The sequence below is a fragment of the Fistularia commersonii genome, chromosome 1 (genome assembly GCF_037954325.1).
Source record: "Fistularia commersonii isolate RoL2024-O1a breed Wild chromosome 1, RoL_Fcom_v1.0, whole genome shotgun sequence".
Taxonomy (NCBI): Eukaryota; Metazoa; Chordata; class Actinopteri; order Syngnathiformes; family Fistulariidae; genus Fistularia; species Fistularia commersonii.
In genome coordinates this window covers 23,444,814-23,469,625 of record NC_141284.1, presented here as the reverse complement: position 1 = coordinate 23,469,625, position 24,812 = coordinate 23,444,814, and the positions used below count along the sequence as shown (strand labels likewise).

The 24,812-nt window shown below is 40.6% G+C and overlaps 2 protein-coding genes across 4 annotated transcripts; both read left to right on the top strand.

The window, feature by feature from the left end:
* Positions 1-975: 975 nt before the first annotated feature.
* On the top strand, positions 976-11,093 carry LOC147237881 (thrombospondin-type laminin G domain and EAR repeat-containing protein-like). The gene is made up of 13 exons (XM_086155547.1): positions 976-1,418; positions 2,444-2,667; positions 3,636-4,003; positions 4,405-4,495; positions 4,599-4,755; positions 5,387-5,518; positions 5,607-5,677; positions 6,455-6,616; positions 6,740-6,947; positions 7,054-7,286; positions 9,585-9,763; positions 9,853-9,954; positions 10,200-11,093. Exons 1-13 carry the CDS (start codon positions 1,334-1,336, stop codon positions 10,351-10,353), a joined length of 2,166 nt encoding a protein of 721 aa, XP_086011673.1. The 5' UTR covers positions 976-1,333; the 3' UTR covers positions 10,354-11,093.
* Positions 11,094-12,163: 1,070 nt separating this feature from the next.
* usp40 (ubiquitin specific peptidase 40) lies at positions 12,164-24,812 on the top strand. 3 transcript variants are annotated; one of them, XM_086155381.1, is made up of 31 exons: positions 12,164-12,488; positions 12,569-12,636; positions 12,715-12,828; positions 14,352-14,516; positions 14,725-14,871; positions 15,530-15,673; positions 15,773-15,901; positions 16,118-16,234; positions 16,330-16,437; positions 16,512-16,691; positions 17,149-17,284; positions 18,191-18,272; positions 18,395-18,566; positions 19,171-19,255; positions 19,358-19,428; positions 19,511-19,902; positions 20,482-20,614; positions 20,711-20,759; positions 21,187-21,240; positions 21,456-21,544; positions 21,703-21,789; positions 21,893-21,929; positions 22,016-22,080; positions 22,215-22,289; positions 22,368-22,604; positions 22,763-22,881; positions 22,982-23,047; positions 23,122-23,332; positions 23,733-23,828; positions 23,926-24,020; positions 24,566-24,812. In XM_086155381.1, the coding sequence occupies exons 1-31, from the start codon at positions 12,293-12,295 to the stop codon at positions 24,672-24,674; spliced, it is 3,828 nt and encodes a 1,275-aa protein (XP_086011507.1). In that variant the 5' UTR covers positions 12,164-12,292; the 3' UTR covers positions 24,675-24,812. The 3 variants fall into 3 exon arrangements, with proteins under 3 accessions (XP_086011507.1, XP_086011515.1, XP_086011522.1); XM_086155389.1 differs by having other exon boundaries at positions 23,926-24,075; positions 24,566-24,725; XM_086155396.1 differs by lacking the exon at positions 21,703-21,789.

The window sequence follows — 24,812 nt, the reverse complement described above, 5'->3', positions numbered from 1 at the left end:
TAATCCAATCCCATGCATTTAAATGGACTTTGGTAATGTTATATTGGAAAAAATTATGTACTTTCAATGACTAACTCAAATTAGCCATATTTCTCAAGTACAGATGAGAGACTGTGTTTTGTACTTTTGCACGTGTAAGTAATCACAAATGATGGAAAAAAAAAGAATCAGCTCCGCAAAGGCTAGCCAGATTATCCACATGGCCATACGAACAGCAACTCCTTTATTGGATAAAAGCAGATATCGGGTGGCAGTAAATCTGATAAACAAATCTTGTTGGTTTTTCCATATTATCTCTGTTATGTGTACAAAGCTGGATGGGGCCTTCTGCTGTCTTTCTTTCTTCCTTAATTTTTATTTATTTATTTGTGCGTTCAAAAATAAAATTCAAGATGCGACCACTTAATTTGTGTAATTTGACTGCATCATGCAAATCAGGATTTGTTTTTTTCCAGCATTGCATAACTGCAAGTAAATGCATCAAATTAAATTTTTGCCATTATCCAACTACCCCCAATCATTTGATTATTGTGTGCATGTAAACACAATCATTATTTGCAAATACCGATCGGCCCCAGTTAACCCCGGGACTGTAAAGTCAAACAGAAAAAAAAACTATCTCTGGCCGGAGGAGGATTTTCAAACCATCTTTAACTGTTGTATTGTCCGGTTTCATTGATCATATTCTTCATGCCATTTTTAGTAAGTACATCTTTAAAATCTTTTTGGGGAAAAATGATTTCACTGATGGTTTCATACAACCTCCTTGGGATAAGAGCAAATCGGACAACATTTCAGTCAGCACGCTTCTCTGAGATTTTGGACCTTAAGTCACCCTTTTAAAAGAATAATCTCTGCACTGTCACAACCTCTTTCTGGTGCCCAGGGAGTTGTTTGACAGACATTTACTAAACCTTGAAATATTCTGCCTCTCTGTTTGAGAGACAGACAGCGAGTGGAAGAGCTCATCCCTGTGGCTGGTCCGTGTCATCAAAGGGAGCTGCGGCAGGATGAATGACAGGTCGGGTTGTGATTTGCATGGCGCCGGAGTTTAAAAGGGGCTGCAGGTGCAGGATTCTCCACACAGATGAATGGATTTCTCTCCAAGCACACATGGCCCTCTTCGGTTTGCTCGCATAGCTCTAGATTATATAACTGGATTTCTTGACAAGGCATTTGACAAAAATGCACAGTGAAATCTATTCGCTGAGGAATACACAGTTGTCAGACGCGTATTGTGGCTTAAGATAGAGACGAAGAGAAGCAGTGCATATGGAAATACTTTTATATGGAGATTTACATACCAGCTGGGATCTAAACCAAACTGCTGGGGATGTCATCGCTGATATTTTTGCAGCTCTTTTTTTTGGGGTTAAGGGTCATTGATGCGACAACAGACACGTTGAGAGAATGCACAGGTACTGTTCTATTTTTTGTTTTTCCTCTCCCGGTTTAACTTTACGTACCCTATACCCTCGGCTCATTTCAATTCAGTTAATGATTATTCAGTGGATGGTTTATGGTCTCATCTCTAACCTGGGAAAGCCCTCCAGCTAAAAATTCTTTTGGATAATTCCAGCTGTCTGTATCAGCTTACAGTAGAGTGGGAATGCATGTGTGTGCAGAACTGCGTGCGACAATATCTTAATCTAATATCCACAAACAAGTACAGGCATTGGTTGCAGGATTCCGAAACAATTCTATACACATCAGGATAGGATGCATGTAACTATGAAGTCTCACGAGTCATTTTCCTCGGCTTTTACTCCCTTTTCTCCCTCCTAAAATTCTACAGTCACACAGCCACCCAGGGCTATTTCTCACAAAACGGGAGGATTCAGGATGCCATCATGCTGTGACATTATTAGTTTACGACAGCAAATGCCTTTTAAAATGGAGAATGAGCTTCGGTGTCTGATTTCATGCATTAACTTGTAACTAAGGTGCAGCTTCATTTATCAAATTGCTTTTTTTTTTTGTGTGCCATCAAATATGACAAGTTCACTAAGAAAATTAATCTTGAAACGCTCATGAGAAAAATGAGTTTTACCAGAAATTCCATGATAAGGAAATAAAGTTTGAATTTAAATGGTTTGCCAGCAAAGCAAACACTGTTTTGTAAATGAAAACACGAAGGACAGTTTTACTATCATACCGTTATTGTCATTACCATTCATATTGTTTTGCAAAGAATAACGTCATTCAACGAGAACCATCAAAAGTCTATCTGACTTTTTTTTGCATTTCTATGTTCAAGTAATTTTTTTCCCATCACAGTAAGTGCAAGTGAAACCTTATTCTTTTTACCCTCAGAAAGTCTGATGTATTTCTCCCCATCTCTTTTAGCGAGGAATTTCTTTGTATCAAGACGATGAATGCGTTACAAAAATGCACGCGCAGTAAAACAATCTTCCTGACTTCTTTATTTGTTTATTGTCTCCAGAGTTGGTGCCTCTGGACCTTCTGTCTTTTGTCCTTGAAAGGGACACCTCCAAACTCATGCCAGGGGTGCACATGAGGCAGGCTGGAGGGGTGAGGGGCGTGCATTTCTCCAGCCCTCCTTCCTCCATGAGCGTGCCTGCCTCTCAGCTGCTGGCGAACTGTGACCTTTTCCCAAAAGAATTCTCCTTCGTTGCAACAATAAAAGTCAATCACATCGCAACCAAGGTAAATATCTGCCGGCCTGTCTTCTGTTAGTGAACAGCCTCCGGTTATAAAGTCTATTCAAAAATAAAATACTGCATTTAGAATGTTGCTTTAGTTAAATCAAGCATAGTCCCATAAAAGTCATAACAAATAGTTACTTGAGGTCTCACTCATCAGCAGAATAACATGATTTAACCACACATTATGCCATGTTTGTCCGGATTTGATGAAAAGTCTAGAACATTACTTTTTTAGTAACTGGGTAGTGGAAAACATCTACATCTAATTTTGATAAGTGATTTTATAATAGAATAGAATAGAATAGAATAGAATAGAATAGAACTTAATTCATCCTGAAGGAAATTCTTTTGCTGGAAGGCTCCAACATTACATACATTCACATGAAACATGATATTGATTTTATTGCTGTCAGGTTTCCTTCTTGCAGAATGGGGAGGCGTTATATAGACAGTTGACAGTTTTACAAAACATTTAGAAAAAGAGATATCAGACAATAGTCTCTTTTTGGGATTTAAAAAATGTTTAGGGTTTAAGGCTCAATTTCTGGAATATAAACCTGGGTTATCAGTCATCCATCCTTCATGTTCAGTCTGGCAGTTCTCAATAAAAGCAGCTCAACATTATAGAATAAATGTGAAATTATGATTGCAGAGGAAGCATTTCACTGCTATGTATAAGATAAGATAAGATAAGATAAGATAAGATAAGATAAGATAAGATAAGATAAGATAAGATAAGATAAGATAAGATAAGATAAGATAAGATAAGATAAGATAAGATGAGATAAGATAAGAACAACTTTATTTATCCCTAAGTATAAGTATAAGTAGCATAATTACATCTTAACACCTATTTACTTCTGTGCGGTACAAGAAGAGTAAAAAGTTATCAACTAAAGAGTATGGACTTTGTTACTTCCAACTGCAGATTTATTGTGTGTGTTCTAATATTTTACATTTACCTTTCAGAGAAATGAATATATATTTTCCCTGATGGGACCAAAGAATGAGCCACCAGGAGCTTCAGAAGGGAAGGAGGAGATTGAAAAGGGGAATGTTTTCAAAAGGACTAAAGTGATGGATGTCAGCGGACAGGAGCAAGATGGAAAGAGGGGGAACACGCGGAGGAAAAACAACACGGACCACAGGTGGATCATTCTGGGATTACGGTTCTCGAGAAACCGCCTGCACTTTCTTTTTAAAGGTCAGAGAGGGGTTACGGAACAGTGGGTGTTTCGGGGAACTCAGCTGGCAGATAACAAGTGGCACACTCTCCTTCTGTCCATCGGGCATCAACGAGTCAGGCTCATTGTGGACTGCAACTTGCCGCAAGAAATGTGAGTTTCTTTTTTTCCCCCTACCTTACTGCTAATCTCTGCTTTCTGCAACCTGACTGGTTACGCTGCCTGTCTCCGACAACTCTCCCTGATCCCTCTGAATTTCCTCGGGGTAAAGTGTATCCTTCACCACAATACCTCACCATTTCAAATATGCTCTCACCCTGCAGCCATATCATAGCGGCCTGACAGTATTTGATAGATGTCTTTAAGTGGAAACTCCCTCTGGCTTACAGATGGGAGGGAAATCAACACTCATACGAGCCTCGGGCGAATGCTCTCTCAGATTTCCCAATATCTGTCCTAAAATAGGTGAAAGGAATTGCAGATATTTTGTGTTTACTCACAGAAGAAACATTGACTTCAGCCATTGGAAATAATTCTGTCTCTGTGGCAACCAGGGTTCCCTCCAGGCCTTTTCCCCCAGACCTCAACATTCAGGGATCCAGATTCCACATTGGCAATCGGGGAAGATGGAAAGGCTTGTTTTCTGTAAGCCCCCCCCCCACTCCCCTAAATGACATAATATCTTTTGCAAGCTTCCAATTAATATTAAATCATATTCTGTATCATGTTTCTGCTGTCTCACACACAGGGTCTTTTGCGACAGCTGGTTCTGGTGCCGGGTTCAGACGCCACTCATTACATATGCCCCTCTTCCCATCCCCAACTATCAGCGCTGTCAGTGCCGCCGCTCCTCTTAGATCTGCCTGACAGTGAGAGGGGAACAGATAGTCATCTGACTTCCTATGGTAACTTTTCATACAGCAGGTTCTCTGTTTGCGCCACTGTGATATGGATGCGGACAAGGTCTCCTGAAATTGTGACAAAGCAACATTACTTCCAACTCCTGCCAACATAACTTCACTGTAGTTTCCATTCAAATATGAGAAATGTTGATATTTTTGTTTCAAATAGTTTCCTTTTCTAACTCGAAAGTCAGCATCTACATTTCAAGTGTCTTTCCTTTTATTGTGAAATATGCACGGGATTTCAGTGAGGAAACTCAGCTGGCTCCATACCTTTGGAAACCGTGTGGAGATTTTGAACTTGGGAGTAATGGGATATTATTGACCGGCTGTTATCGAGGATGAGGATACGGAGGGCTGACAGGAGCAGGAAGAACTGCAGAGACACCGACCAAACACAGTCTGCTTCATGCGGCAACTCACAAGGTGTACGAGTCACAAAAGACAGACTTAAACGCCTGTTGTGAGAACCAACGTCGACAACGCCGTCGAGGATCAAGATAATAAACATTAGGATCAAATGGAAACCTCACACCCACGGGATTTTTGCTTATAATAAGACACATCACGTAAATCACCGCCACAAAGTAACTCAACCACATGGATGCTTGTGTCTTTGTCCATGTACTGTCAGAGGCGGGAGAACAAGTGTCAGTGGGCTTGGAGAAATTGTGCTCAGAGCTGCTCCGAGGCCAACTGTGGTTCAACCCGCTGAGGAAAAGCCTCTACCTCTGTGATGGGACGGCGTGGATCACTGTGCTGGAGGGTGAGAGCTCCGCCATTCCCACCTTGAGAAATTTTTGTTAGTCATCAGTTTACAAAACAATAAACTTCTCACTTCCCTTTTTTGTCAGATCATAAGCGCTTGGACTATGTGCTGGAACATCAGGTCCTCGCCACCACCTCAGAGACACATGATGTGGAGGTATGCATCTTCATGTTTTGAACAAGCATACTTGTAACCTGTCTCCCTCAGGTTCCACTCTGAACTTCCTACTTGTGATATTATAAATGTGTTTACTGAGACTTCCAAGAAATAAGAAACTGTTTTTTGTTGGTGGTCCCCGCTGACCTTTCTCAATGGAGATGCTTTTCTTGGGCCTCAGTGGATTCTCTCCAGGTTTACTTCAGACTTGTTTATGTGTGTAAATGCGAGGGTGAATGGTTACATATCTCTACGGTGGTCGACCGGTGAACCCTGCCTCGGGCCCAACGAGAGCTTGGATCGTCTCCGGTCCACTCACCACATTGTTTGCAGGATAAGCAGTATAGAATGAAACCACCGAAATAACTACTTTTCAAATGCTATCAGATTTCGCAATGAATACATTAAACAATGGGTATAAAAATCAACTCTAAAGCACAAGCCGAAATCTGTGGTCACTGACTGCCCTGCGGGGAACTTGTTGACCCGATGAACACTCTTTGAGCGATCAATTGGCAAGTATCTTCAGAAGATTGGGCCAAGGCTCTAAGAATGTGAAAAGAACGGTTCAAGGACCAGCACAGTAGAGGAAAGGATATCAGTCTTTGGCTTCATTTGCTGTTTGTACACCTTCTCGTGTCCAAGAAAATGAGCGGGAACTCTGTCACCCTTACTGCACCACATCCAGCTGAATTGTTTCACAGGCGTGTCATTGAAGTTTGACGGTTAATGTTATTTCCGAGTGTTAAGTAGCAATTTCATTCGTTTCATCTTCAGGTGTTCAAGATACCTGGCTTGGGTCTGATGGCTGCTATGGCTCACCGGTCCACAACCTCTGGCTCCGCGGTTTATCTGTGGACTCCCGCGGGATTCAAACTTTATCAGAACATAAGCACCCATGGAGCGCTCGCGTGGAGACACTTCAACATGGGCAAAAAGGTAACCAACAATATCATTAATGGAACAAACAGTGGCACAAGAAGCAGATTGGTCTTTTCAAAGCTGTTTAAATGGGTCAGTTTTCAGCAGGCTTGAAGGCCTCTCTTTTCTTATTTGATATAGGTGTTTCTGGTGGTATCCAACTCCGACGGAGGGTCAGACAATGTTTCGGATAAAGACTCAGAGGAAGACGCCTCCGTCATTTACAAATGGAGCAAAAGAAGAAAGGCGTTTATCCACTTCCAGACCTTACGAACCCACTGTGCACGTGACTGGGAGGCATTTGAGATTAACCGACACACCTACCTTGCGGTGGCCAATCACAGAATTGGTAATCAACATATCACGGCATTATTCCTTAAAACATGTCAATCTACTAAATTCCTGAATGAGATAGAGGTGGTAATAACAACAAATAAAATCTCTCTGTCTCTCAGGGAACAAGAATCACTCTATAGACAGTGTAATATACAAGTGGAACAGGTTGACCAAGAGTTTTGAGGTTCATCAGATGCTCAGGACCTCAGGTGCATACGACTGGGAGTTCTTCACCGTTGGACCGTACCATTTCCTGGTGGTCGCGAATGCTTTTGACGGAGTGACCACGTCTGTAGACTCTGTCATCTATGTTTGGGTCAATGGAAGCTTTCATGTCTTCCAGACAGTTAAGGTATGGACATTTTGAATTATTATGAAATTTTGAAATAAACGTCTTGACGGGGACCATCGTCTAGCAAAAATGTGGGAAACTTCAATGCCATTGATTTTTATCAATCTCAAAAACATATTCAAGAATCAATGGAGTCACCAGTCAATGAGAAATTCTGGGAAAACTTTGATATTAAAAACAATATGACATTTTAAAAAATGAGAAAGAAATTAGAAACAGTAGAAAAGACATGAGCACAATTAAATTACGTATTTATTCATGAGAAACAACACAGAAAGATTATATATTTGAGAAATTACCCAGAGGTCATTCAGAAAATAGATTAATAATGATAACAATATTAATAAAATCACCCTGTTTCAAAATTTCCATGTATCTAATGGTTCCGATCTGGGCCGGATTTTGATCAACTTCAACTTCCCATCAAATCTAATATGAAATAATTCTATTCTAGACTCTTCATTTGCTTTTAGTTCTCTACCTGACATTAGATTTTTCTACACCCAAACCATTATAGTGACACATGTCAACAGAACATGGGTCTGTGTACGTCATGATGCACATTTTTTTTTCCTCCATATTGCCTAAACGCAGCCGACAGTATGTCAAAGGTTTGGCTAGAATACAGAGTGCAGTAGTAACGGCGGGTTCGTGTGTGCACAAAGCAACCTTGAGAGCGCGCTTCGATGTGCCGCATCATTGTGCCCGACGATTTCCATAACATTCATCTTGTTCATCAGCCGAGTTCTGATTTCCTCTGATGAGATCTGTGTGTCTGACATGACAATGAAAACCCTCTTGTCCCATCAGAAGTAAAGGAAGAGATAAAAGGGTAATGAAAGAGAGATGGAGAGTGAGGAACGAGGCATGTCAATACATCCAAGACAGAGCTAAAAATAGGCCCGGCGCATGTGGTTTGTCTTGATATGGCTGAGTGATAGCTGTGCTTTGACATGTAACTGATAGTGAATCTTACATTTGAATCCAGGTACATTTGAGGTGAGTGCTGACACATTGATAGCCACACGAGAAGCCTTGAGCACATCGGTTATTTAGGGGAATTCCACAGCTGGATGTGAGGATTCGCGTGAACACCCGGAGGCTCGTAGAAAATGATAAGCTGCAACTGGAGATGAATGAATGAAAACACATTATTTGAGTTCTTATTTTACACGTATTACTCTTTAAGTGGTTTATCTTTCAGATTTATCCTTCCAATTAAGCAGATGTGGAAAGCACTCATGCAATTACTTTATTGAACGGAAATGTTTACTCATCTCCGATGGGTTTTGTTTTTATCTTTTCCGTGTAACTGGAACACCGTTCACATGCACTTTAGTGAGTAGATCAGCAATAAGAGGCGTGGACCCAAAATCTGATTTCAGGAACATGTAACAATCTCAGAAGGCTTGATTATCATCAAAACATTAGTTGGTCAACTGCTCACAATTTCTTTGCCACGGTATGACAATTGCTGAAACAATCTCAAACTGCTAATTTGACTTTGAACACTTGAAAAGAAAAGAAACAATCCTGCTCCTGTCAACAAGTGAAAGCTTTGGTGTCTCTGCAAATTTGAAGTTGGTTTGATCCATTTCTGGTGTGGAAACTCAGCCAAAAGCAATGCTATTTATAAGGCTCCGCAGCCAACTATGCGGCGCATCTTTTCACCAAATCGCTGTAACTGGTTCTTTGTAGTTTTCTGTCTCCCTTAGATATACTTGTGTTTCTCTTCCAGGTGGAAAGATAGAAGATTAAGCAAACTTGGATGACAAACAAATAAAAATGTTCTTTTTTTTCATACATCATGCCTTGACTGAAGGGAAAGACAATTCATAATGAACATGATAATTAATCTCAAAATCAAAGTAACTTTTAGTGATGCTGATGATGCGAATTTTTTCATTGTATGAAACTGTGTATAATAATTGGTTATAATAATATAATTTATCCTAAAAAAAAGCCCAAAACACTACTGTATTAGTGCATCATTAATATCAAAACTGGATCAAGCAACGACGGTTATTTTTTTTTATCAAATGTGGGACTAGAAAATTATAAAGATTCTGAATTCCTAACTCATAGGAGGATAAAAAAACAGACACCCCTTGTGACAAAAGACAATTTTGAATGGATTTGTGGTTAGCTCCGTTATTACTTTTTGCATTGTGAAGGAAATTATAAAATTCCACTGTGGGAATGAATGGGTTAAACTGCTGAACATGTCTAGAAGCATGTTCATCTCTGTGCACACAAGAGGTCTGAAAAGGACCTTTTTTCTTCTGGCTGTCAATCTAGACATTCTGCGCCACGGACTGGGAAATGTTCCAGATCGGCAGTAGAGTTTTCCTCGTCGTTGCCAATGGACACAGACTCCATGGCAACGGACCGAGTCAATATGCCATCAACTCCACCATCTATGAGCTTGACATGAATGGACAGCTGTTTGTAAGATTCCAGGACATAGTCACTTACAGGTACACTGCGTGGGCAGCCATCCAAATTACAGTATGCACATGCTTCAAGGTGTTCGTCATCACGTGCATACCTTTCTCTCTCTCTCCAGTGCAGTTGACTGGGAGTTCTTCAGCCTCGGGGAAGAACACTATCTGGTCGTTGCTAACTCCTTCAATGGAGAATCCTACTCTCTCAACAGCATTCTCTATAGGTACCGAGCATGTCATCAACACTCATGCATCTTGCTGGCCCCTAAGTTGGTGGTGCATGTCATGAAATGTCCCAGAGACATACATGTACAGTGTTTTAATGTGGTGTAATGATTTATTCCTTCCGTGCACCACACTTGTGAAGCCTACAACACATTTGATATACTGTATGTGGGGGAGATTTGTGGGAGTGTAAGAAGCTGAGACCACACCATTTATTTGTTTCCTCTGACTTATTCTTTTTTAGGTGGCAAGGATATGAAGGGTTTGTTCCTGTTCACTGGCTACCAACCATTGGATGCAGTGACTGGGAATTTTTCAGCTCTGAAGGAGAATCCTATCTAATCTACTCTAGTGCCAAAGTGCCTCTCTCCAAAGTGTTCAAGCTGAAAATTTATTGAGCAAAAACACGCGTGCATGCGGCTTTTTGTACTGCATTAGACTGTTTATATAAGCGTGCTCTTATTTGTGAGGGCAAATTTGTATGTTCATATGAGTGTGACAGAAAATTGTTGGAATAATGTTTCAAATGTGTGCTCAGATTTAATTAAATGTGCCTCTGCACTTGAGACCACATACTTGCAGTCAAGCCTGAAGGCAACCTCTGGGGTCACTGAATTTTTTCAGGTTGTAAACTTACTTGTGGAGGAGTTTACACAGCTAAATATTTGACATTGATGTCTTGTGGATTCTGATAGTTGGAGCCTTTATATCTCGAGTCTTGAGAAAACGGCCAAGTCTGTTATTACTGGCAATTTTTGCTCATCAGTTTGATTATGATAGTTAAATGCCTCCCATCGAAAATAACAAAAGCAAAACATTTACGACGCTGATCATTTTGGTTTTTTAATCTCAGGCTGCAGATTCGTTCAGGAACACCTTTAAATCCAGGTTACAATAGCAATGCGCATTAGTGTATCCAAAAACAGAACAAAACAAAACAAAACAAAGCTTAATGTTTGTGCCCGAAGTCTACTGGGATGTTCCTCTGAATTTTTCAAGGATTATGAAGGGAACAAATGTTTAATTCCAATTTATTTCATGCATTATCCAACAGAAATGAATTCAACTCAAAATGACCAGCCACTGCAAAATGTCTGATTCCTGTAAAGGTACCTAATTGATATAAAAAGATATTGAGTTGATATTTAACCCCCCATCCCTTTTTAAAATAAACTGGAATATGGGCTGCATCGTGGTAAACTTTACTACTTGTTACTCTTCACCTGAGGTGCAGAAAAGTGAGAATCAATTATGGTAATTGTTCATCATGTTACATGATTTGCAATCTGCAAAAATGTGCCATGTGACATAAATGGCTGTATACGCAGGATGAAATGATGTTTTCACCTGTTGTCCTTTAACCTCAGTATCCAGCCATTGCGTTTTTGCAAAATCAAAAAAAAAAAGGAACTGAAGATCCAGCTAATGTTACAAATAAATCATACAGACTTTGCATTATCAGTTGCAATATACTCAATTGGATATGATTTAGCCCTACTTAGTGGTTTCTTTAGTTATAGTACATGTATTAACTTTAACTTTGTGCAAAACATGTGCTCTTGTATGTAACAGAGGAATCAGCAGAGATGAATCTCACTCTTAAAACCTGAAAACGCAATTACCTGCATTTTAATATTGCAGAGGATGGATACATAAAGTAATAAAAGGCTAGTACGTGTAGCAAGAACAAATGCACAAGTTTACACTTTCGGGGGGGGGGGGGGGGGGGGTAAAATGGTGAAATCAGAATTGTTTTCATAATGTAAGCGATCGAGCATTGCTCCTACAAGTCCCACAATGCAGCAGTAAAAATCTGCCAGGGAGAAACATGGCCGCGTACTGTTCACCGTCGGCATTCTTATTTACGTCCACTGTGTTGGCGTTTTTGAAGACTAAAACAAACGAAAGTCCGAGCCACTGCCGGGTAAACACACAGTAAACTGTTTAGTAGTGCTTCGGTAAGAACACGCAGTTTCTCAATTTGTGTTGTTATCGATTATTACCGAAACAAAGGGCTTTTCCAAGGCTTTCATTTTCGCTTCGCTGTCAAGCCAGAGCCACACGTCAGTGTCGGACGGAGGCTTTTTATTCATTGCTAGCGCGCTAAATTAGCTAAATAGCATAAGCGCGATTTCAACGTATTCACATCCGGTTGTAGCCGCTATGTTTAGCCCCGTGATGTCCTCTTACTTCAGAGTCAGTCCGGCCATTGTCAACAGAGAACTCGGCAAGACCAAGATGAGATAGCAAGAGGGCACATTGGGCTACGGATACACGAATAGCTACGAGTCCGTCATTGGTAGTGAGCGGGGTACGCAACGAACAAACCCTAGCCTCATGTTTGGGAATCTTTTCGAAGAAGAGGAGGAGCAAAGCTTCTCCTCGACGCCAGCCGGGGGGAGAGAAGCGAAGGTAGGAAACGAGCCACCTCCGCCTCGTGGAAGAAGCAACCTGTGTGGCATCAAGAACCAGGGAGGCACCTGTTACCTGAACTCTCTGCTCCAGACCCTGCTGTTCACCCCAGAGTTCAGAGGTAAGGTCAGGTGAAGGCAGATTCCCCATTTTTGTTTATGTTCTTGCAAAACAGCCTGCAAACTGTGTGTGTCTGCACAGAGGAACTGTTCAGTTTGCGCCCAGAGGAATTGGGATGTTTGGAGGACAAGGAGAAACCTGGAGCAAAAGTAAGTGTTGCAACAGGCTACTCAGCTCGACGACAATGACTCAGAGCAAGTTGTCTAACTTCTGCGTGTCCCGTCCAGGTCCGAGTGATCCCCCTGGAGCTCCAGAGGCTCTTCGCACGTCTGCTGCTGGTGGACCAGCAGAGCGCCTCCACCTCTGACCTCACCGACAGCTTCGGCTGGAACAGCAGTGAGGTCTGTGCTCATATTGTTCGTCAGCGAGATAGAGAGTCAGGGAGGCTCAGGTTACTCTGCTCCTTATTTTAGTGATTGATTTATCTTCCAGTCACGCCGTGATTGGCAAAGAGATGCTGAAATAAACAAATCAGTCAGAGAGGAGGACAGGCCTGCACAGTGAAAGGAATTTCAATTTGTCCAGAGGCAGTCCAGCTGCAGTGTGCATGCAAGAAAAGTAAGTGCTAGCCAGTTGTATTTGCTCCGTGGCTTGAATGAATTGGCAATATATGACAGGTACAGGCTGTGGTGATGCAAATAAGTCCAAATGAAGTACATGTAGTCTGAAAATGATGTCCACGTGACAGGGATAAACACTTTGCACACATTATCTTCATTAAGGCGTAACCTTGTAGCGATATTTGAGACAGATGCCGATACCCCTTACAGATTAGGGAAAAAAGCCACTGTTTGTTTATACAGTCAGTCTCAAGAGTTGGGTTTAGATGAGGATTATGCACTGAGCTTACATTGTGATGATGTTTTAAAGTGAAAAATTTGCTGTGCTGTTATGTTACCTTCCTTTGCTCCCACAACCGTTTTCATATCCGGTAGTGTCTACACCAGTGCAGTGCACCTGTGATAGGCACAGTATCGGATGATTAAATCAACAAGTGATATAAAGGTCTCTGATGTAATTAAACCTGCTAGCAAATTTCATAAGTGCTGTCACAGTGAAAAGTGGTAGTTAATATTTTATCTATATATCTCTATCTGTAACTCTGTCATCAAGGAGAGTTACAGGAAATTGCAAACAACCTCCTGACTGGTGCTTTTACAGCTCGGTATTGTTCGAGTAAGGGTTAAAAGCTGTTTGCTGACAGTATTTGACTGAACAATAATGAGACACATCTACATTTGACACAAATGAGAACTCCAATTGTTATTTTTGGATTATATTGGTTACTTGGATAGTGACATGGACACTTATTTCATCTTTGAAAGAAGATATCGACACACAGTTGTGTTTTTCTATGTGTTTATGTATATGTCTCACATGGGACAACAGAGGCTGTTGATGTTTGTAGCCATATAACCTGTGCCCCATTTTCTACACGACACACTTTTGAATACGATTTCCGTTTTTTTTTTTTTTTTTGTGTGTTTACATTAGCAAGCGGGCACCATTAGGTTTTCAGCACCTCCTTTTAACTGCAGCACATGTCCTCAATCTACCCATTACGTATTGCTCATAGAAAGGGAGAGCCTTCAAATTAAAGGTGATGAGACCGTTCCAGAAATTGCCTGTATTTACATTTATGATCATTTTTATTCATTTTTGAAGGTTCAAGTTGATTTTGTTTATATCCATCTGTACTTCTGTGTTGCTTGTTGGGACAAAACAGTCCGAGGCATCAATTCATTCATTACTAACTGCAAAAACATGGTATTATTCAAGGTAAAGAAATGCAGTAGAGATGGAATTTGATTACAACATACTCCTGCCTGTCCCTGAATTGAACTTTCGTATTGCTTTTTCCCAGGGAACAAATCAGCACGATGTCCAGGAGCTGAACAGAATCCTGTTCAGCGCCCTTGAGCACTCTCTGGTGGGAACCACTGGGAGTACATTTATCCACCGCCTGTACCACGGGACCATTGTGAACAGCATTGTCTGCAAGGACTGTGGAAATGTCAGCCAGAGACAGGTGTGTCTGCCTCTCTGCCTTGACCTCTTTATGAGGTCTTTGTTATTGTGAGGATAGATTTTTCTCATGTTATTGAAATGTATTTTTGTGTTTTATTCCTGTTCAATCCAGTCTGAAGTTACTGTCATCAAAAATACAACAGAGCACATGCCGAGATGACATTTCCTCCCTAATCCGTGTTTTTTGTAAATGTATGTACCTTCTTTAGGAGGACTTCCTGGACCTGACCGTGTGTGTTTGTGGTGTGTCTAGTCTGGAGGAGGCCTTATGGAATATGTTTGTGGAGGAAGAGGTGTTTGAGGGCAATAACCTTTACCGCTGTGCTCAGTGTGATAGTCTTGTCACTGCGGCCAAGGTCAGTGTACTTTTAGTCTGAATCAACAAAAATTACAGAGTACAATGAGTAACTGTAACCAGGTACAATTTAGAGAGATTCTTGCCTATGATCAAACCCTCTAGTTATATTGAAGGCAGGCGGTACACTTATTTTCATTTGGATCTGGATTTTTGCCTTGTAAAAATATTGTTTTTTTTATCTTGCACAGTAAAAAGAACACGTTAACCATAAACTAGTTAAGACAGATATAAGGACAGTTTTATGCAGTCAGGAGAAATGAGCAGAACTGAATATAGGAACAAAACATTAGCCTATAAGATTTGAATATTTAGGTTTTATTTATAATCTCAGATTAGTGAGATTGTTTCAGATTTCTTGTATCAAAGAGATTGTGAAAGCAGGCAGAAAATATTTTAAATAAAAACAGCAATAAACAATGCCTCATTCAATTGCGATTCACTCACTACTTTTTGGGGGGGCCTCTATCATGTGATCTTCCAAATTGAAGGAGATAAAATGATATATAATGATGATCTTGATAAAAATATTGCGACACCCATGTCTTTCCACATTGTCTAGCTACATACTCAGTGGAGCCTAGATATGTTGAGCCTTTTGTTACCAACGAATACTGATTTATTTATTTCTTACTTATCCACTGCAATGCTTCTTTCAGTCTGCCAAGCTGCGGCAGCTCCCTCCATTCATGACCATGTCCTTGCTGAGATTCAGCTTTGACTTTACCAAATGTGAGCGATACAAGGAGACAGGACGCTACAGCTTCCCCCTCAACATCAATCTACGGCCGTTTTGTGAAAAAGTAATCCAAAGTTTTAACAAACATTGTATAAACAGATAAGAATCGTTCATTTTCCCCCCTCAGGTGTTACAGGTTTGCTGTTTTACTTATTTCTTGCAGACTGATGGAGATGACTCTGATTTCTCCTATCAGCTGTTTTCTGTAATAATCCATAAAGGTGGCTGCTATGGAGGCCACTACCACGTCTACATCAGGGACATTGACCAGCTTGGCCAGTGGGAGCCACCGGTGAGAAAAATAGCAAAGTGAACCACAAGAAAAAGTAATAAACATGTACATAATATACACAATGTTTTCCTTATGTAGCCTCCAATAATAACTGTAAAATCAGACAAAAGTAAGTATTAGTAAATGAAACATCCAATAGTAAAAGACCAACTAAGAATGGAAAGTGTTGCATTTCTGTTTGCAAGTAGTCTCTGTTAAACTTGCATACATTGTCAGGAAGAGGACTTCAAGCCCAAGGCACAGGAGAAAGTCAAGCCGGAGGTCAAGGGAATGTGTGAGCAGAAATTAAAAGAAGATGATCCTTTGTCTGTCCTCATTGCTGTTATTTCAGAGGTAAATTAATAAGCAACCGCTCTTTTGCTTCACTTCTTTTAAACCAAGTGCTGCCACCATGAGAAATAAAGAGTTGCTCCACCCCTCTTTTCTAGGAGCCGTCAAAGAGTGTCCTTTTGGATCAGCTGGGCCAAAAACTCATGGATAAGATCGATTCATCCTGGAGCAAAAAGTTCAGGAAACAATACGGTCCCATTGGCAAGGTGTGTGTTCTAGCAGTTGAAGAGATCTTGCTTCGTAAGGGATCAAGGATTTTCACATTCTGTGTTTTCTTTAGTTTCTGCAGGGCCACAGTGATGTTTTTATGTTGGTGTCCAATGGTAAGCGCGTGGCACTGAAGGCGAACCCGTCCAGCCCCGCAGAGAAACATGTCATCTCCGAACCCTCAACCACTCCCAACCCAGGAGGGCTTGAAGAATCACTGGAATCAAACCAGAAGCTGGAGCCTGAACTTGAAGTACTTTTAAGCACCACTTACATCTTAGCAGTGATTCAAGATGATAGATAACTTCGATCCGGTGTGAAGCCTCCTCAGTGTGTTGGCCGAAAAATGGGCTTGCACTTCACTGAAAAGTAGAGGGGTAAAATGCTTTCACCACCATGCCGCATCCAAATTAGACAACTACATAAATAGAAAGTAATGCGGTTACAGGACAATAATCTGGAAGCATCAGATATTTTTTAACAGACTTTTTTTTTTTTACTTATTGAACAACATTCAAAATTATATATAACTTATGCAGTGAAAAAACAAGTTATTTTTATGTTAGTTTGTTTGACATTTGATTTTAAAACACACTTAGATACGCTGATATACGGTTTATACCTATCCCAAATATGGCCTCTGAATATCATTTTCCCTAAATTTTCAGCCTTATTGGTTATCTGTACTTGTCACCTGTCTGTGTTTTCAGGGCAGCCACTGGTTCGACCTCAACGACTCCATTGTGACCCCAATCAGGGAATCTGAAATTGAGAAGCAGTTCCAGGGCAAAGAGAGCGCCTACATGCTCTTCTACAGAAAAACACAGCTGCAACGGCCTACGGAGGGTAACCTGACACCTGAATTTTATATTGATGACAAAAGAGACGTGGCAGATCATGAATTCGAGGAAATAAAGAAGACATTTCAATGATATGGCTTATAAAACATGTATTTAATAACAGCAGTGAATCAGCTGAACCTTACTGTCTTATCAGCTCGAACTCAGCATGTCTGTGTGATTTATTTATTTATTTGGCTTTTATTTAAAACATGGAATGTTGTTTCCATTCAGAGAAAACACACATGCAATGACAAATGACCGAATATGTCATGGAAAGCCCTTATGCTGTCTGTTTTTTTTTTTTTTTTTTTTTACAATTTTCTAAACATTATCATGTATTGAAAGCCAGTTAAAATGACCTAAAAGAAGCAATGGGTGACTTGAAAATTGACTTGAAACTATGTTATATTAACTGTTGTCTGAGCATTAACAGGAAATTATATATATATATTTGAAAATATACGTCAGAAATTACTTTGAATGAATCAGAAATAATTAGCAGTTGAAAAAAATAACAATGGAAAGATAAGCAGTTCTAGCAAAAAGTGAAGACTTGGGTCAAAATGAAACATATTTTTGAAAAAGCGCTGTGGTAGAGCGGGCGTCCTTCCAATCTGAAGGTTGGGGGTTTGATCCCCGACACCTCCTGTCTGCATACAGAAGTGTCTTTGGGCAAAACTCTGAGCTGAAACCGCAATGCGTGAAAGAACTACATAAGTGGAGTCCATTAAGCGATGAGTGAAAAAAAAACCAATCTCATATTACAAGATTGATGCAGTTGAAATTTCAAGATATTCAGAATAAGTTGCAGGGGTTCGATGAAAAGAACATATTTTTGTCAATCAGAGAACATTGGTGCACTCAAAACATGTATATACTAATGAATGCTACGCTTCTTCCCCTTTTTCAGCACTGAACAGTCCTCAATATAAAGTTCCCCATCACCTCATCCAGATTGCTCAGGAGGAGAACATCAAATTGCAACAGATGCGGTAACAAAAAATGACGAAATCACACTTGAGATGATCTACTGTATGATAACATGACAGAGGAATATAGTTCATTGTCTTGGACTGTAAATTTCCAATTGCACTGAATCTTGTCACTGTTCCAGTGAGGAGTGTGAGGCCAGTAATAACAGCGTGGAGCTCCGTTTACACTTGGCAACCAGTTACAGGCTGGAAAACGGAGCCCTTCAATCTGTCAGCAAAGATCCCAGTGAAATCCCCAGCCTCTGTTTTGATCGGAGAAAGACTGTCGGAGAGCTGCGCTTGACCATTTATCAGGTAATCTGACAACACAGGTGGATGGAATTAAAATTATAAAACCATTATATGTACATTTGTCAAAATCTTCTTATTGTGGCAGCTGGACTTGAAATGTTTCACTTGAAGATGACTCCTCATCCGAGAGGCTTCTTTAGGAACTGAAGGGGTGAAAAGTCTTTAAGTGAAGAAATTCATGTCCAGTTGCCATGACAAGAATTCCCCATGACCTGGATGACTGAGAACCTCCACAGACATTAATATGCAGAATTGGGAAAAAAAACCACCATGGAGTAACATGATATTTTGTACAGCTATCTAAATCTTACAAAATGATTGGTTCATCCATTTTTCCACAATTTATTAAGATAGTTTTAACAGTTAAAGTACTCCCTCCAAGTTTGAATTGCTCAAACTGTAAAATTAACTATAAACAGTTCAGTTATTTAGCATGAACATTAAAAAAAGCCAGTTTCACGTATTAGATATTTGTTTGATTCTGCCTTTTACCTCATTATTGTTTAATAATGCACCCCTATTAAAGAGTGTTACCATTAAGAAAAATAGAAGCTGCTGTGGCTTGGGTGCTAAAAAACTGAAGCAAGCAGTGTTTGTGTCTGTTTAGAAACAGGAACTCTGGGAAGGGGATATGGCGCTGACTGTGGCAAAGTGTCTCCCGGCGGGTCTCCACCTTTACAACACTCTCTCAGGTTATACTCTTTGCTGTACACCTCAACTTAAGCTGGGGATGTTAACGTTTTTTTAAATTTATTTATTTTTTTATAAAAACTACTTTTTGTTTACCCTTACAGATGACAGCGTGTCGTTGCACAGCGCCGGCATCTGCACAAACTCTGACCTGTTTGTCTGGAACGGTCGAGAGGTGCGGACAAGAATTGAAGCTAGCTGAATGATCGAAATCTTCGAATGACTTGCATCCAAGCGTAATGTTTTGTTGGTTTCAGGTGTGCGGCGCTAGCATGCTGACCGGAGCCAAGTGGGAGCCGGTGCTGCTCACCGTGGTCCGTCCCTTTCTTGGGGAAGAGGGAGAACAAGAGGGGGAGGCAAGTGAGGAGGCGGAAGGTGAATTTGAAATTGGAGGGCCAGGACTTAAAAAGGAGGCGAGAGCATTTGCAGGTGGTGTGACTCTTGGGGAGGTGAGGGAGGCCCTGGGCGAGCCCAAGGAGAGTCTGCTGTGTCAGGAACACAGTGGAGCAAAGCAGGATGCGGGGGACGGAGGAGGAGCAAGCGGATGGAGAGTGTTTCCCCCCGACGACATGCACCGCACATTGAAGGAGCTTTCGCTGAAAGATGGAGATGCTCTCTTGGTATTGGAGCCACAGACGTTCGATAGCAGGCATGTCTTTATTAATGTTCAAGCACAGGGACCCCGATTTATGTTTCCCGCTTTCATCAGATGTTTTTCTGTCAAGTTAAAGGGTGGTTTTATGTAGATTTATTTTTAGCTTAGTAATTACTCGCCATTCATTTGACAATTCCTTATATATTTTCTGGACAGTGTTTCTCTTCTTGTGTCTAGTTTTTTTAAGATCTTGGTAATTAAATTTTTTTTTTGCTGCACTTTCCAAAACATTTCTCACCAATTTAAAGCAAATTAGTTATTTTCTCCTGTCGATGTTTTGCATCACTGTTGGATGCTCGTGAAATTCGCAAGTGCAAAAAGTCAATGGCCGAGTAACCAATACCAATTCATTATCGTTCATTTTCATTAAGAGAATACATTTCATTTTCTTAATATAGTTTTTTTTTTAATTGTTAACATTTTTGTCAAAAGGGACTATTTCTACCCATTTAAGAAAATATTTCATTTTGTCAATTATGAGTGTATCTCATTACTTCCCCTTATGTGTGTTATTTCACAACCACACACATTGGATTAGGTATTTATTTTTCATCACATGTGCACCTCGGTTAGCATGTTCAACCTTGATGGAGAGGTAGTTACTGTGACAACACCATCCGACTGCCGCTGGCTTCACGTGGAGTTTCACCATGGAGAGGAGGAGCAGGAGAGAAAGAAGGTTAAAGTCCCAGCCACGGGAAATATGGTAAGTAAGTCTTGTGTCTATATTTTCACCCCTCACCTTTTGTTGCACTTTAATCATAACAATATTCTAAAATCCAGTGGATTATTTCTCTCTCAGCTTCTGTGTGATGTGAAGCGGAGGGCCATAGAAGAGCTGCAACTCCCAGGTACCTTTGTCCCCCAGTGAAGTCCAAACAAATCTGTTTGTCTGATCGCTGATTGGATATTGTGAACCGTGTGTTTTAAGACATGCTGCACATTTCTGTCCTACCTTCTCCTCAAAATATCAGATGTTGCCTCTTTTTATTAACTATCATTTGAAATATGGCCCCTTGAAAAAATCTTGGAATACTATCAAAATCCAAAAGTCAAGGTCATTTTCTTAAACCATCAGTTCTTTTCACAGCCACTGGACATTCATTCATTTGAAGTATTTCAGCTGTTTAAATGCCTGTTTCTATGCTGACGCTACTGATTGTCACAGAAGAAACAAATATAAGTTTCTTTTTAACGCTGGTCTGAAATTTAGTCTTTGGGTTACGATAGCCTGTAATACGTCAGCGGTGAGCAGTTGTTTTTTGTATCTCTCCCCAGGTGCGCAGTACTGCTTCAGACAGGTGGACTGCACAGGGAAACTCCTTCCTCCAGGTACCGTTTTAGAAGTTAACCAGAGTGTGATTTTTAATGGTGCTGGAGAGCTGGAAATCCCCTCCCCCACTATTAAGATACAAACACCCCTCATTACATTTTTTTTACAAGGCACTCCCTTTGCTTGTAATTTTTCCTCTCGTCATCGGTATTTGAAGTCCCAGAACATTTTACTAAGTGCAGTTGTGCTGACTTCCTTTGGTTTCACTGAACAGTGTGTGAGGAGCTGAGTGTGCGGGACGCAGGCGTGCGACTCATGACCACGCTGACTCTCCGTCTGGGAAATGCCCCCAAGGCATCACAGGTGTCTTTTTTATTTGAAATCTTCTATAAATCTTCTGTGCTCATAACTGTACAGGTGAAGGTTACAGAGCCCGATATCCTGTCCTAAATTTGTGCAATTATGCCTGAAACCTATCATTTTTCAAATTTGATTGATGAGTAGTGATCCTTTGATTCCAGATTTTCTTGTATTTCTCTGTGGGCACAGCGCCCTCTGCTGGTTCGGACAGGGACATAATTGTGGAGAAAACTTGTACTGTCAAGGAGGTAAACGAGGGAAATTAAAATGACTGAATATATAAGAAATATATTCTTATTCTGTAAGCATTTAAAGTTTTTTACTTGTCAAAATATTTTATCTTATTTGCAGTGCTTGAAGGCGATGCTCGATACTGTTGAACTTGAAGGTAAACGATCCCCCCCACGCCCCCCGTTGTACCTATGTTTATCAGAAATCCTTTGTGAAGTGAATAATTTAAATGTGCGTTTTCAGGAACCTGCTGGCACCTTAGAAGACTTGATTGGTGTGAAGAAGTTGGAGAGCCGCTGATGGAAGAGGTCTGGCTGAACTCTGAGTCCGTCTGTTCCAGACAATAAATATCAGTGACATAAGTTCCCCTTATGAGCTTGACCGTTACACGCTTAAATATACCTTCATTGTCAGTGATACTAGAACAAATTGTTATTTCCAGGATGCTTCTCTGTTGGAGCTGAAAATAAGCAGTGGAGAAACATTAGTCATCACCGAAGGCCGATTGCCTCCAAGGGTAGCTTAACATTTTACATTTGCTATAAATCTCTGATTTGTTTCGATCATTTTAGATACATATCTCCGTTTCCATCAGGGTTTTCTCAAGCTTTCTGTATGGCTCTACCTGGAATCCTGGAATGACTCGAGCAGTTCCTCAGGACCTGATTTAAATCACACTGAAAATGGACATGCCGAGGAGGAGATGCTGGTGTCTGCAGGTGAAACGCACAGTCACTTGCTGTCCTTTAGTGGTGAAAAGAATGCAGGGCTGCGGAGTATAGGACAGGTGGAGATCTCAGATGAAGCCTGCCTGGAGGACCTCAAATCACAGGTAGATTGTTGGACCTAATTAAGCACTAGCATCTTTCAAGAATGATATTGACATAAACAGAGCGTGTGTGGGTCTTGTGTGTATGTGTTAGTCCTCCATTTCGATTTTTTACATTTTCATACAATATCTTTTTCCTCTTCTGTTTGCCTTTACATCAGGTATTGACACTCCCTGCTCTTCAGGATGTGTGTTTGCCCACCATGGCGTTCATGCGAATGTGGCTGCTGGACGGGCACCGGCTGGCACGTATACTCCGAGGGAAACAAGTCACACTGAGGCATGAACACTCCTCTCTCGTGTGGTTTATCCCTGTTTTAGTGGCTTTTCCATCTCTTAGAGAAGAACTCAAGGCCCACATTCTGTTTCTCTCCTCCAAGGAAGTTAAAGTTAACCAGCAATACAGACCTCTGTGCGCAACTGCTGCTGAAAGAAGAAGATCTTGGGTGAGAGAAATCGCCCGTCTTTTCACTATTCACATTGCTCAGTTTCTTTAGTCTCTTCCTTCTCTTGTGTTAAGCCCAAAGGAGGTGCTGCTTAAAATCAAGATGAGTGTACCAGGGGAGAGGGGTTACTATCCTTCAGAAGAGTTGGTTTGGGATGCGACACGAGACTCCTCCCCCCGGTCCCTACGCACTTGTCTGGCTGCACGTTTTGGTTTATGCCCCAACTCACTGCTGTTGGCCAAACACCACACGGACAGACACACCTGGGAAGAAATCTCCACATGGGTAAGGTCTGAAAAAGCAGTAGGTGCAATAGTCTTTACCAATATGATAATCAGTTTCTGAGATTCAAAAAAAATATCTAAATTTGAAAATACTTTTTCCTATTTTTCATGTGTATATAGTTTAAAATCATTTTTCATACATTGATATTTACCTTTTTGGGTGAATAGTAGGTTAACACATCAACTTGAAAGTCTACTCGTTAAATTTTCCTGACTTATTTTGCAGAACAGTTTATTAATTGTAATAGCCGGCAAATATCCTTATTGTTATTGTTATTATTATTATTATTATTATTGTTATTATTATTTACCATTTATTTATTTGTTTAACCTGTGATTTTGAGCAGGGGGAAGTTTATAAATCCAGGAATATTTGCCAAATGTTGTCATTCTCTCCTTAGAATCAGCAGTGTTCCAAAAAGAAAAAGAAGAAAAAGGCAGAATCTTTACTGGGAGCCCCATTTCATCTTAACGATGGAGACACAATTGGCATTAAGGTAGCAAGATTAAAAAAAAAAAACCACTCCCTAAATGTATATTGTGAAAGGAGTTTTTTCTGACTTTTATTGCATTTGGTTTTTAATCCATTTAAAGAACTTGCTGATTGACAATAACCGAGACTTCCACACCCTGGAGGATGAAGAGGGGCAGCAGAGGCTCCGGGAGCAGGAGGAACGGCGAAGGAAAGGGTGGGACTTGACCTGGAAACGCTTAAAGAAATTTCAGCAGTCTGAGTTTTATGCAGTGTGTACATTTTGATGGTTTCTTTTTCATATATACACCAGAGCTGGTAAATACATGAATTGATAAAATTTGGAAGATTTCTCGAGAATATCAAAATGCATACATCTAGTCATGGGACAAATTCTGGGATAGATGTTGTTTTGGACAATTGGTCACAGTGTATTTTTTATTGCTTCATTTTTCCTGGACATCATAAGAGAACACCTTTCTAAAGATGTTTCCCATCTGATTCAAGAGGCTTTTCTTTCCAGTTCTTTCCATGGGGAATGTATGTAAGCCCTGGAAGGTGGTTGACCTCCTCCGTCCTGCGAAGCGGGCGGAGTCACATGTCTCGTGTGGGTCAACCTCCTTCTTAGAGCTTATACTAACACACACAAACACAAAGTTCTCCCATGTCCCTATTTACTGTACTGTTCAGCTATAATTGAATTGAATTTCTTCTCAACACTTTTTTGATAAAGATGTTCTTCCATTTCTTTTTTTTTTCCAGAGAGTCGGGTGCAGGCTTTGAATGTGCAAGATCACAAAGGAAGGCTGGTGCGGCTAAATCGAGGAAACCAGAAGTGGGGCTGTCAATCAATGTTGGAGTATTCAGATAGTAGCTGCCTACCAGGATAACATGCTTATCATGTAAACATAAACAGTGAAATGCCATTTAGGAATTTCTGACAATCCTCTTGATATTAGTGTTGTGCCATTATTTATTTTGGTTGTTTGCCAACATCATTTTGCTTATT